This window comes from Anolis carolinensis, chromosome 2 (assembly GCF_035594765.1).
Source record: "Anolis carolinensis isolate JA03-04 chromosome 2, rAnoCar3.1.pri, whole genome shotgun sequence".
NCBI lineage: Eukaryota > Metazoa > Chordata > Lepidosauria > Squamata > Dactyloidae > Anolis > Anolis carolinensis.
This window is the reverse complement of record NC_085842.1, coordinates 198,493,579-198,506,363: the sequence shown is the minus strand read 5'-3', so window position 1 is coordinate 198,506,363 and position 12,785 is coordinate 198,493,579. Positions and strand designations below refer to the sequence as shown.

The 12,785-nt window shown below is 41.3% G+C and overlaps 1 protein-coding gene across 3 annotated transcripts in view; it reads right to left on the bottom strand.

Annotated features, from left to right (window-relative positions):
* abca1 (ATP binding cassette subfamily A member 1) overlaps positions 1-12,785 on the bottom strand; it is a 160,444-nt gene that overhangs the window by 34,850 nt on the left and 112,809 nt on the right. For all 3 annotated transcript variants that reach the window (XM_008103698.3, XM_016991135.2, XM_062971510.1), the window contains 11 exons: positions 12,498-12,686; positions 11,708-11,913; positions 11,433-11,609; positions 10,008-10,230; positions 8,093-8,314; positions 6,579-6,783; positions 5,363-5,473; positions 4,444-4,615; positions 4,215-4,346; positions 2,036-2,175; positions 78-215 (listed from right to left, as the gene is read on the bottom strand). In XM_008103698.3, coding sequence (XP_008101905.2) covers positions 78-215; positions 2,036-2,175; positions 4,215-4,346; positions 4,444-4,615; positions 5,363-5,473; positions 6,579-6,783; positions 8,093-8,314; positions 10,008-10,230; positions 11,433-11,609; positions 11,708-11,913; positions 12,498-12,686 — 1,915 coding nt within the window. The remainder of the gene's footprint in view (positions 1-77; positions 216-2,035; positions 2,176-4,214; positions 4,347-4,443; positions 4,616-5,362; positions 5,474-6,578; positions 6,784-8,092; positions 8,315-10,007; positions 10,231-11,432; positions 11,610-11,707; positions 11,914-12,497; positions 12,687-12,785) is intronic.

Here is a 12,785-nt window from a genome sequence, read left to right as displayed (position 1 = left end):
AACCTCTTTCTATATACAAACAAGCACACAACATAGCAACAACTTTTCACTGTTTTGTAAGAGGAAAGAGTAAATACCTTGGCGATACTTCAAAAGAAGTTCCCAGATCCCTCTGCGAGAATATGGATCAACCCCAGCAGTTGGCTCATCCAAAATGACAACTTTAGAGCCACCCACAAAGGCCAGAGCGACCGAAAGCTTTCTTTGCATGCCACCTATGAAGCAAAATCAGAGATAATTGATCTCATTTAATACGTTGTTTAATATAACTTAACATGAAGGACTCTGCAGCACGGTGGTAGTACATTTGGCTGAATAGATTCAGAGAGGTATATAGACCTAAGACAAGGATGGCAAAATATGTGACACTACAGATGTTGATACAGTGCAGTTCCTATCATTCTTTGCCATTTGCTATGATGTCTATTAGGAGCCCATGGTGGCACAGCGGATTAAACCTCTGAGCTGTTGAACTTGCTGACCAAAAGGTTTGTGGTTCGAATCCTGGGTGCGGGGTGAGCGCCTGCTGTTAGCCCCAGCTTCTGCTAACCTAGCAGTTTGAAAACATGCAAATGTGAGTAGATCAATACGTGCCACTCTGGCGGGAAGGTAATGGTGCTCCATGCAGTTATGCCAGCCACATGACCTTGGAGGTGTCTACGGACAACGCCGGCTCTTTGGCTTAGAAATGGAGATGAGCACCAACCCCCAGAGTCAGATACGACTAGACTTAACATCAGGGGAAAACTTTGCCTTTCTTATATGTTATGGAAGTTGCAGTCCAATAACAACTGGAAAGGCTACATGTTCTCCAGCTCTGATCTATGAGCTTTCTGTCCTGACTACTTAATTGCTATTTAATTATTCATCTGATGGTGCCACGAGTACAATTTCAATAAGGGACTGATTAATATGGATGGGCCTAGCATATGTACTGAAGGATACCTCAATGAAAACAGCAGTAGGTCATGACAATAAAAAAGAGAAAGCACAAATTGCATTAAAGGATTGTTTTTAAAATTGCTTAAGATCAAAACCACTCATATACGCAAACCTGCTAAACAACTCACATCTACAGGACATGCTATGTCAACAGAATCACATTTGAACTAAAGATATTACAACTAGGATTTTTGTTGATGATGATGTTGTAAGTTTAAAAGTTTGTAGGTTTTTTTTTCATGTCAGGAGGGACTTGAGAAACTGCAAGTCCCTTCTGGTGTGAGAGAATTGGCCATCTGAAAGGACATTGCCCAGGGGACATCCGGATGTTTGATGTTTTAACATCCTGTGAGAGGCTTCTCTCATGTCCCTGCATAGATAGCTGGAGCTGACAGATGGGAGCTCATCCCGCTCCCCAGATTCGAACTGCCGAGCTTTCAGTCAGCAGTCTTGCCAGCACAAGGGTTTAACCCATTGTGCCACTGGGGGCTCCAGTCTGTAGGTTAGCGGCTCTACCATGAATCTGTGTGATAGATGATGAACTGAAAGGGGATTGCGGGATGTCATATATGAATAATGCTAATTTTGTTTTTGTTTTTTAAAAAAAATCACATTCATTTTCATTAACTGCATTGCCAAAATGTGTGTGAATAATAATACTTTATTTGTAACCCGCCCTGTCTCCTCAGGGGGACTCAGGGTGGTTTCCAGACAAAAATGGCAAACATTCAATGCCATTATAAGAGTACAATAGAATATAATAGTAGGGAAAGTGTTTTAGCACTGCAAAAAAAGGCAGATAGAAATAATTAGACAAATAGATTAAAAATAATGGCTCTCATATATATAGAAGGCATCTTGACGGAACCAATGTGTATAGCACATGGTGGGATGTATACAGTGAATACATAATATGTATCAACAGTGTGGAAAGTCTGTTGTAATTCTACTTGTAGTTCACAACAGAAGAGCATGATTTATTGGAGCTAGATGGGGCCTGTCTAGAAGACAATCAATCTGACCCAGATGTAGCTGCCCTTATTGTTTCATGCAGGTAGCCAAGCAGAAGCATAGCTGCACAAGTGATACTTACCAGAGAGTTTGCTTGTCTTCGATTTGAGTTTATGAGGCAAGCCAACATCAATGGCCATCTGTTCCATTTCCTTTTTCACCAACTTCGCTGACAGCCCTTTGAGGCGTGCATAAAACCAAATGTGCTCTTCTACAGTCAGCCTAAACACGTGGGGGAGAATGGAAGCAACACTTTAGTTGAAGCAGGGGACAGGGACCACTTACATATCTGCCTGTTTTTCATTATCTATTATTAAACTGAAAATGTGATTAAATGATACATTTTTTGAGAATGAGTCTTGTACTAGGAAACAGCGTCATACCAATTTGGACAATTTGTCCCCTTGGCCAGAACAATCTACTCTGACTCACAGGATCTCAAGTAGAAGTCTGTGCAATGATCAGCCATCTGACTTTTAAGGGATTTCTGAGGATTGAACCCAGTAACCTTTGCATGCAAAACAGCTATTTTTAATGCAAAATATAACCTCAGAAGGTTTGCGGTATCTTTGGGATTGTGTGCCTGTGGAGGAATTATTCTGATTATTGATAAGTGTTATTTTCCCTCCAAGCTATAAGAAATCAAGGAGAAGGGAAGCTTGTCCCCATGTAAGCTGCCCCAAGTCCCTTCGGGGAGATGGAGGCGGGATATAAAAATAAAGTTGTTGTTGTTATTATTATTATTATTATTATTATTATTATTATTATTATTATTATTATATTGTATGACACAGCAAACAAGACAGATATGCTGGATTTCGTTTCGCAAAATCACAAGTCGAACACTTCCCAAGTGTCTAGGACTGTATATATGTATGTATTATTATTATTAAAAATGGGAGCAAATTGGAGTTTTTAAGGGATCTGGAGTTTCCATCTCAACCACCATTCCTCTGTTTAAATTCACAGCATCCCATTTTAAAAACAGTTGCTGCTGTTTTTAAAATAGCAGGGGAAACATCTAGGAAATGTTATGTCTACTTTAGATGGGAATTTCCCCCCCTATTCTTACATGTTGGCCACAAAGCAATTTTTGGGACTCAAAGATGCTATGGTGACTGTTTAAATGCAAGGTCTGGAAATCTATGTTTGAGGACAAAGCTTAAAAAGAATAGAAACTTATGTCCAAACAGCTTAAAAGCAAACAAAAATAAGGAAAACAGTAAAAGGAAAGAAATTCCAAGGAAACTATGTAACTTTGTGTCCCAGCTCCTGAACATCTGGAGACGGCAGAATCCTCAGTCACCCGAGGTTAAGTTATTTTGAGGAAATCTTTTGGCAAATGCAAAAGAGCAAAAAGTCTCAATTTCCTTTGGTCAGCCACATGTCTCCATGGTGAACCCATAGAGAGGAAATGACATATATTATATTTTAAAACAGATGCTTCAACTAAGGGTATATCTACATGATCCACAAAGCCTGAATCAAAATTGCTCCTGGGCATTGACATGACAGTACCCCATGGGTAGCATTAATGAACAGCACCTTATGAGGCTGACAGCCATAGGATTGCACTGATTGCTGAAAGTATCAGAAGGTGGAAGGTATCAGAATAGTGAGGTGGAAAAAGGAGAACTGACACCTTGTTTGAATGCAGTACAGCTAAGACTGTGTAAGTACAAAGTAAAAGGTTGACCAGGTGCCTTCCTTACTGTGAGATAAGGAGTGGATCAAAGCCTAGTAACAGCATTAACATTGCAAAGAGGGTTTCTTTTTGTTGTTGAATGCTTTCATGACCAGAATCATTGGGTTGCTGTGAGTTTTCTGGGCCATATGACCATGTTCCAGAAGCATTCTCTTCTGACGTTTCACCCACATCCATGGCAGGCATCCTCAGAGGTTGTGAGGTCTGTTGGAAACTAGGGAAGTGGGGTTTATATATCTGTGGAATGTCCAGGGTGGGAGCATGTCAGCATGTTGAATGTTTGCCATGTGTGTACCTGTAATCCTCTCTGAGTCCCCTCGGGGAGATAGAGTGGAATATAAATAAATAAAGTAAAAAGCAGTTCTTAATGACATTCTGAAACAGTTCCAAATTTGCACCTACAATGGAAAAGAGGCACAGTGCACTTAGATGGTATCTACAATATCCATGATCAGGAATGGCTCCTCAGAAATGCATCATGATATTTCTGGGTATATTTCTGTTTATAAAAAAGATAAAAATATACCGAAAGTACATTGTTCATGTTTGTACTCACTCATCAAACAAAACATTGTGCTGGGGGCAAACGCCCAGGTTCTGCCGGATAGTGCTCAGTTCAGTACGGATGTCTTTGCCCAGGATGAAGGCTGTGCCCGAAGTTGGGGGAAATAATCCTGTCAAGATGGACCTAAACACAACAAGAAGGGAAGCTGAATCTGACAAGACCGAGTGTGGAACATGTCTCTGGAAATGTTCTGCCCCACCTTCACAACACTGCCACTTACATTGTGGTGGTTTTCCCGGCTCCATTGTGTCCCAAAAAGGAGGAAATCTGCCCTTCATAGAAATTCAGAGTAAGGCCATCTATTGCCAGCTTCTTGCCATCACGGTAGACCTTCACCAGCTTCTGAATCGATACCCCAAGGCGAAGGTGGCTTGGCTCTTCTTCCATACAAACTGCAGGAACAGGGAAATCCGTTAACTCTGCTTAGAAGAACACAATATGTGCGGGCTACTTCAGCAATGTGCTGGGCAGCCATCCGAATAGGGATCAGGAGGTGATATGAGGACAATGCAGCAATTTCCTGAATCCAAGATGGAATGGTATTTCTTGGAAATCTAACTGAACTCTGCAGGAAGCCAGATCTGTCAGAAAGGTTTCTATTAAAGAAGGGGCCACCAGGAGGAATGGTCTGTAACTAGGCTTGGTTATGTTAGGTCAAGTTTCCTGTAGCCTCTGGGTAGGCTCAGATTTAGTTTATCCTGGCAAGGGCAGTAGAACACAAGGACACAATGGATTTCTTGCTTGATTAGTTTCACGTATCCATTATTCTTCTCCTTAGATATGGGACTGGGAAGATTTATCCAAGGCAAGACATCAAATGGATAACCTTCTGTTGTTGTCTGCCCTTTGTATTTAGCATTCAAAGCGATACTATTTCACTACATTCCGTAGAAGGAAGAAGGAAGCATGGTTAAGCCTGTCCTCTATGAACCTCTTTTTAAAGATATCAAAGCTAATGACCATCATTTCATCTTGTCACCATAAACTCCATAATTATATACTGTATGCTGCAAAAGGATTTTCCCTTTTCTTGAAACTACTGTTAGCCAATTGGACAGGATGATCCTGGCTTCTACTATGTATGAAATAGAAGTAATAGTTCCCCAATGTATAGCTAAGTTTACAAAGTGAGCACTTACTTTCAGAAGATTTTTCAGAAAGAGAAGGGATTTGCCCTTCTTTGGATTTCTCGCCACACCAGTAGGACTTCATAAATGGGAAATACCACGGTCTTGGAATGCCAAACTGCCCTAAACAGGAGACAAAATGTTTGAGATTTGGGAAAGGCCAAAACATCTGGGGACCTACAGGTTGAGAACCACTTATCTACAATATCCTGGCTGAGTCACAATTTGTTCCTTAATAATCCAGTGACTATTTGGAAATGACTATGGAAGATTTCACCCAAAAGAGTGAAACAGAATATATTAGCAATGAGATGTACTAAGGAGAATAAACAGAAAGTTATTTTAGTTCATACTTAGAATCTCACTTTTCCCCAATACATAAATATATTTCTGCATCCTTTGAGAATTTCCATTTGTAATTCTGCAGCTCAATTTCCTTCCATTAGGCCTGCCTTTATGTGGGCTTAGATGGAGTGATTTAACATAATGAGGTTGAGGGAACAGGGGTCTGGCCTCTCCTTTTTGGAAAATGAAGTGACACAAATCAACTTAGCAAAACTTAGAATGCTTGAAATCAACTTATCCAGAAATACATCATGCAAGGACTGTTAAAAGCAGCATCAAATGGCAGAGCTAAAGTAATTATTATCTGCAGTAGACTGAATGGGCTGAAGGAAGAAAGATTTAAATGTGAATGAGAGATTCTTTTAAAAAATCTGAACATTTTGAAAAATTGATCCTCTACTTAGAGTACAAACACTGTGAATGATTACCCAGTTCCTTAAATTTTTATTTATTCCTAAAGAATGATGTGTGCATTTACAGCCTTACATTTTAGTTTAGAAAACCCTGTTTCTCCTATGCATTCTGATGTGCACTTGTGGTGGGAATGAAACTGGTCCAGGCAAAAAATCAGTAAACCAGGTTGTTGTGAGTTTTCCAAGCTATATGGCTATGTTCCAGAAGCATTATCTCCTAATGTTTTGTCCACATCTGTGGCAGGCATCCTCAGAGGTTGTGAGGTCAGAGTTATATGCTTATGATGTCCCAAGGCTGGACAGCCTAGTGGGAGTAGTAGCAACCCCAGCTAGTAGTAACTCAGCAGGCTGCTGTTCTCATTAGTTATTCAACTTTGGAAGATCACAGAAGTCTTACCAAGAGAAGGATGCATTGCAGATGGAAAAAAAAGTATGGCAAGATAAAGATGGATTAAAGTGTGATTTCTCACCTGGAAAGACGGCTTCAATGTACCAGGTCATAATCCCATACAGCAAACTATCAACCAGCATCATAGACACAGACGTGGTGAGGTTAAAGCTGTCTTCTTCCCTGGGGCTTTCAAAGATGTTGTCCCACTGCACCCCAATGCCTTGCTCTTCAAGAAGGGAAAGATGCTCACAGCCATATCCAAAGGCCACAGGAGAAAGCAGGCTCTAGGGAGGAAAACAGTTAACATCTCAATTAACATCTTTGGTGCTTTTACTGATTGTATTTCTAATTTGAGGAAAACAACTAGGTTTGTGCAGCCACAGTTATAAGCACCAATTAACAAGAATCCTAAGTGAAGGTTAACTTGTGTGGCTGTGCCACTTCTCACACCACTCCATGAAATTTTAGATCTCAATAAAGCAATTGATGTAGATCCTGATGATTATCTATTCAGTTTGGAGGCTAGCAAGGAGATAAGGAGCCATGATGGCATAATGGGTTAAATCCTTGTGCCGGCTGAACTGCTGACATGAAGGTTGGCCGTTTGAATCTGCGAGACGGGATGAGCTCCTATCTGTCAGCCCTAGCTTCCCATGCAGGGACATGAGAGAAGCTTCCCGCAGGATGGTAACACATCCGGGCGTCCCTTGGGCAACGTCTTTGAAGATGGCCAGGCTGTGGCGCAGATGATTAGTAGCGAGCTGCAATAAATCACTACTGATCGAGAGGTCATGAGATCGAAGCTCGGATCAGATTAAGCTCCCAACCATTAATAGCCTAGCTCACTTTTTACCTAAGCAGCTCGAAATACAGTTGAATCTGTCGAGTAGAAAATTTAGGTACCACTTTATGCAGGGAGGCTAATTTAACTAATTTACAACACCATAAAAACTTCAGCAGCATGTGGAAAGGACTTGGTGTCACAAGTGGACGATGAAGCAGCAGCTCCCCCGTGGCTGGAATCGAGCATACCCTCATGAAGCCGGAAGCTGGAAAATGTTAAATTGCTTCTGTGTCTGTCTATATGTCGTATGTCTAATGGCACTGAATGTTTGCCATGTATATGTGCATTGTGATCTGCCTTCAGTTCCCTTCGAAGTGAGAGGGCGGGATATAAATACTGCAAATAAATAAATAAATAATGGCTGGTTCTCTCACATCAGAAGCAACTTGCCCCAATTTGCTTCTGACATGATAAAAAACCCAATAAGATGGGAAAGAGCGATACCATGGGCCCCATTCATCCCATCTTGAAGTCACATGTGGTTGGGGCAGTGAGGAAGGGCAGTACATCCTATGATAATGCGATGGCATTTCCATTCACACGTCATCAGATTCAAAAACGTTTTAACATTGGTGAATTGAAACTCACAGTTGACAAGCAACTTAGATGTGGCATGCCTAAGTAAAACATTTAAGGAACCACATTAATAACATAAATGGACACTGTTTGGGCTCCTCTGTTCATCTTCCCATAAATATTCCCAGACTGTCACCAAACCCAACCTTGTTGCCAATCCCTCATTTACTTACTGCAAATATTTTTAGAGAGAAGCTGATGTAGTCCTGCCAGGCAACACATAACACAAAAGGCAAGTAGAAGGTAAAGTAGATGATCCCCCCACAAGCCGCTGCCAAGTTGGCCCTTGAGAAGAGGGTGCTGATGAGGAAGCACTGCATGATGGTCACCACCCCAAAGATTGATAGAAAGCCGAACACAACGCTGGGGTCACTGTAAGGTAGTAAGTTTCCTTTCTGGATAAAGAGAAGATCAGTCATAGTGTCAGGATATGTTTATAGCCTTGAGTCATCGTCAACATTATAATCATTTTCACCTTCATGAGAATCCCTAAGATTCTTCAAAGTGAACAAGTAAAGATAAGGACCAGGCTGTGACGCAGTTGGTTAGTAGCCAGCTGCAATAAATCACTACTGACTGAGAGGTCATGAGTTCAAAGCCAGCCCGGGTTGGAGTAAGCTCCCGACAAATTAATAGTCTAGTTTGCTGTAGACCTATGCAGCCTGAAAGACAGTTGCATCTGTCGAGTAGGAAATTTAGGTACCGCTTTATGTGTGGAGGCTAATTTAACAAATTTACAACACCATAAAACCTTCCAGCAGCGTGTGGAAGAATGAGGAAGTACTCCATCAAGGACTTGGTGTCACAAGTGGACGGTGAAGTGGCAGCTCCCTCTGTGGCTGGAATCAAGAAGCCGGAAGCTGGAATGTTAAATTGCCTCTGTGTCTGTCTATATATGTCGTATGTCTAATGGCATTGAATGTTTGCCATGTATATGTGCATTGTGATCCGCCCTGAGTCCCCTTCAAGGTGAGAAGGGCGGAATATAAATAATGTAATTAAATAAATGTGCATTGTTAGGAAGCACATACACCATAGAAAGATATACACCAATGGGAGCAGGTAGTTCTGATAACATCTCACTGTCCCCTGTATTTTCAACACTGAATCGTTTGCAACTGTCACCCCATACTTGGGACATGCCTACCTACAGTAAAGGAACAGTGTCCTGGAATTCTCTGTGCTATTTCTGAAAGCAAGCTCAATCACCCTTAGGCTCCGCAAGTATTGTTGCATTCCTTTCACCATCAAGGAACTCATCTGCAAAAATACTCTAATCTCTGTGCCACAATGACTTTCTCATAGTTGAATAGTGTACTACCCTGTGTTATCTGGTTAAGGATAGAATAATTGGGTTGCACTATTTGCCTTTGGGTGAGGATGACTCTCTTGACACGCCATGGCAGAGGTCTCCATTTCTTAAAATGTACTGTAAAGTCAACTACTGAGCTCGCATGATGCAATTGCAGGTGAGGTGATCCTTCCTCCTTACCCAGACTCTGATGAAAAGGGAAGTAAAATCCACTGAAGCCTCTCTACAGCTAACTCACACTGACAATGGATTCAATTCAAATTGGCCCTAAAAATAACAAACCTCTGAGTTGGCACAGTATCTGCATGAGCCTAACAACTCTTACTTACCTGTCACCATGAATCAGTGAGAAAATGGTTTTCTCCACACATTAATGCAAACCTACCCAATTTATTATCTCCAAACCAGCATTTTCAGGAGCTGGCTTCACTTTCCCCTTGCTTCCCTTGGGCAGGGAAAGTGAAGGAAGTTTGAAACAAACTTTGGAGTTCCCTGCCTCTCTTTTGAGGGACATAAGGCTTTAAGGAATAGGGGCGGAGCTGCTGGGAACCTTCACAGGCGACATTAAGGAGCACAACAGACCAAGAGTTCTTCCCAAAGAGAATTTAAATGTGAGTCAGGATAATCATATCCTGTGTCACACATTTATTAGACTGATTGATGGACCGGACACCATCACTGCTCAGCCTCTAACTACCATTTGCAATATGAAGATTAAAAACAGCAGTCTACCTACAGAGTTGTTGTAAGGACTACTTAAGTACAAAAATGCTCACCTTGAGGATCACTGTCAAGAGTCCTGCACTCATGAGAAGCGGGATGAAGCTGCTAATGAACCAGCTCAGCCAGAGAATGCCATTGTCCAGGCCCATAATCCTCATTGTTTCCTTCAACCGGGCTTCTTTCTCATATACAATCCCTTTGATAATGATTGCCACAGAATAGATCCAAGCCAGTGTCATGAAAAGGGGCATGGATTTGCTGGTGATACGCAAATATCTGAAGGGCAAAGCAAAAGGGAATGAGGCAAGATCGTTGACTTTTACTCTTGGATTGGCAGTCGGTTCAAGACGGACAAAAGTAAATACTTCCACATACAACGTGCAGTTCATTCCCCCAAGAATTGGCAATTGATAGCATCTTAAAATAATTAGGTGGTTTTCCCTTCCAATGGCTACTCTCATAGCTGAATCGCATGGAGTAACAGTGCTCCATGCAATCATGTCAGCCACATGACCTTGGAGGCATCTATGGACAATGCCGGCTCTTCGAAATGGAGATGAGCACCAACCCCTAGAGTCGAACACAACTAGACTTAATGTCACGGGAAAACCTTTACCTTTACTATAGTGAGATGAAGAACAGAATTTCTCCATTGGAGCATCTCATCAGCCACAGACCCAAACAATATTGTACAATAGAGCCTCACTTATCCAACCTTCGCTTATCCAACATTCTGGATTATCCAATGCAGTTTGCCTCCCGCCCAGATCCACAGCTCTTTCTCTAGGCAGCAAGGACTGAACTTTTTATGGATTTAACTTCCGACAATGTTGTTACTGAAGTTCATTTTATGCAATTCTATCTTTATTTGTAGTCAATTTGTTGGTAGCCAATGTTTTTATAGTCAATGTTTTCAATATATTGTGATGTTTTGTTGTTAAATTCGTAAATACAGTAATTACTACATAACGTTACAGTGTATTGAACTGCTTTTTCTGTTGATTTGTTGTAAAACATGATGTTTTGGTGTCTAATTTGTAAAATCATAATGTAATTTGACATTTAATAGGCTTTTTTTAAATCCCTCCTTATTATCCAACATTTTTGTTTATCCAATGTTCTGCCAGTCAGTTTATATTGGACAAGTGAGACTCTATTGTATTTGCCTTCCATATTGTACACAAAAAATATGAGCTACTGTAGCAAGATTACCTGCCACCATTTTGAACACCCTCATTCTTTCTGATATGGCTTAGAGAAGCTTTCCAAAGCAACTTTCTTTCCCAAGACAATATGATCTTTGAGAAAATGGCAGCAGTTTTGATTGCTAATCCCCATCATAGAGAGTCTTTCCTGTTATTGTCTCTACAGACTGGATTACATTCATCCAAAAGCAATCACCCCTGAAATCCATGTTAATTCTTCCACAAAGAGGAACCAGCTATGCCAAGCAGTTGCTTGTTTATACTGTCACTTACATGTCATCCACATAACAAGGATAGGGCATCTGCTGAACATAGACACCCATTTTCTTTTCAGAGCCTGTCAGAGTGCGGATGATTGCCTGCTCGATCACGTCCTGCAAGTAAGCAAAGCCTCCCCAGATGTAACGCATGTCATCAAAAGGATCGGCTCGAGGACCTGGGTCCCAGTACCTACGCCAAAGCAGAAAAACAATTTGTTGTTTATTAGAAACCCACATGTTGGGGTCTGTAATCATGGACTTTGAAAAACTTATCTGAGGAATGCTTACTCGTCCTTGATTTTGTTTGTCCTTTCCACGCTGTCTATGTCCATCCGGATCTTGTACTTGACATGCTGGGGCAACTTTGCACTCCTAGGAGCAATTTCAGGGAAGACAATGGCAGCCCAAAACCTTCTCTGGTCTAGCAGTTGCATGGACTTGTTGATCAGGCGCACCTCACTAGGCACAGCTTCCAGCTTGTCGAGGTTGACACACTGAAATGTCAAGAGATAACGGAATCAGAAGGTGGGATGAAATTCTTTTTAGAAGCAAAGATCTGAACTAAAGTCAAATTTATGCTAAGCTTTATGACTTTGCTGGGTTGCTGTGAGTTTTCCGGGAGGTATGGTCATGTTCCAGAAGCATTCTCTCCTGATGTTTTGCCCACATCTATGGTAGGCATCCTCAGAGGTTGACCCCTCAACCTCTGTGGATGCCTGCCATAGATGTGGGTGAAACGTCAGGAGAGAATACAGCCCGGAAAACTCACAACAACCCAGTGATTCTGACCATGAAAGCCTTCAACACATTTATGAATGAATCAGAATTAATTACAATGAGCTAAATCTAGTTCTTAGCCCCAACTGCAGTAGTTTTCTTGAGTCAAAAACATTTCCCCTCTTACAAAGTTGTTGACTCAGTGGGTTTACTTTAGCAGGGGCTAAAGTAAACCCTGAATCAACTTGGAATTGCGGGGAATGAATTGGTCTTCATGAATAAATCATATCAAAAAATGCTTTAAATCACTTTTAAAGATGATAGCAACAATCCAATGTTCAAGCAACAATAACAGACTCACTTCCATGAAGCGGGAGATGGTCATAACAGCATAGTCGGTTTCATTGAAAGCATCCCGCCAAGTATAAGTAGAGCCATTCACGGCATGAATATCCTCCGGATTCTTTGCTAAGAACAGGGCAACATCCTCCATAGTCCAATCCGAGCCCATCAAGTGCTTCTTCCAATAGAACTTATTCTGCAATAATGTCTGAAATGAATCAACATGATGGAGAACATTAGTTAAATTTGCCCTCGTATGAGGAGGAAAGTTATCAATAACTGTGTACTGTGTTACTCTTAAGTCTTG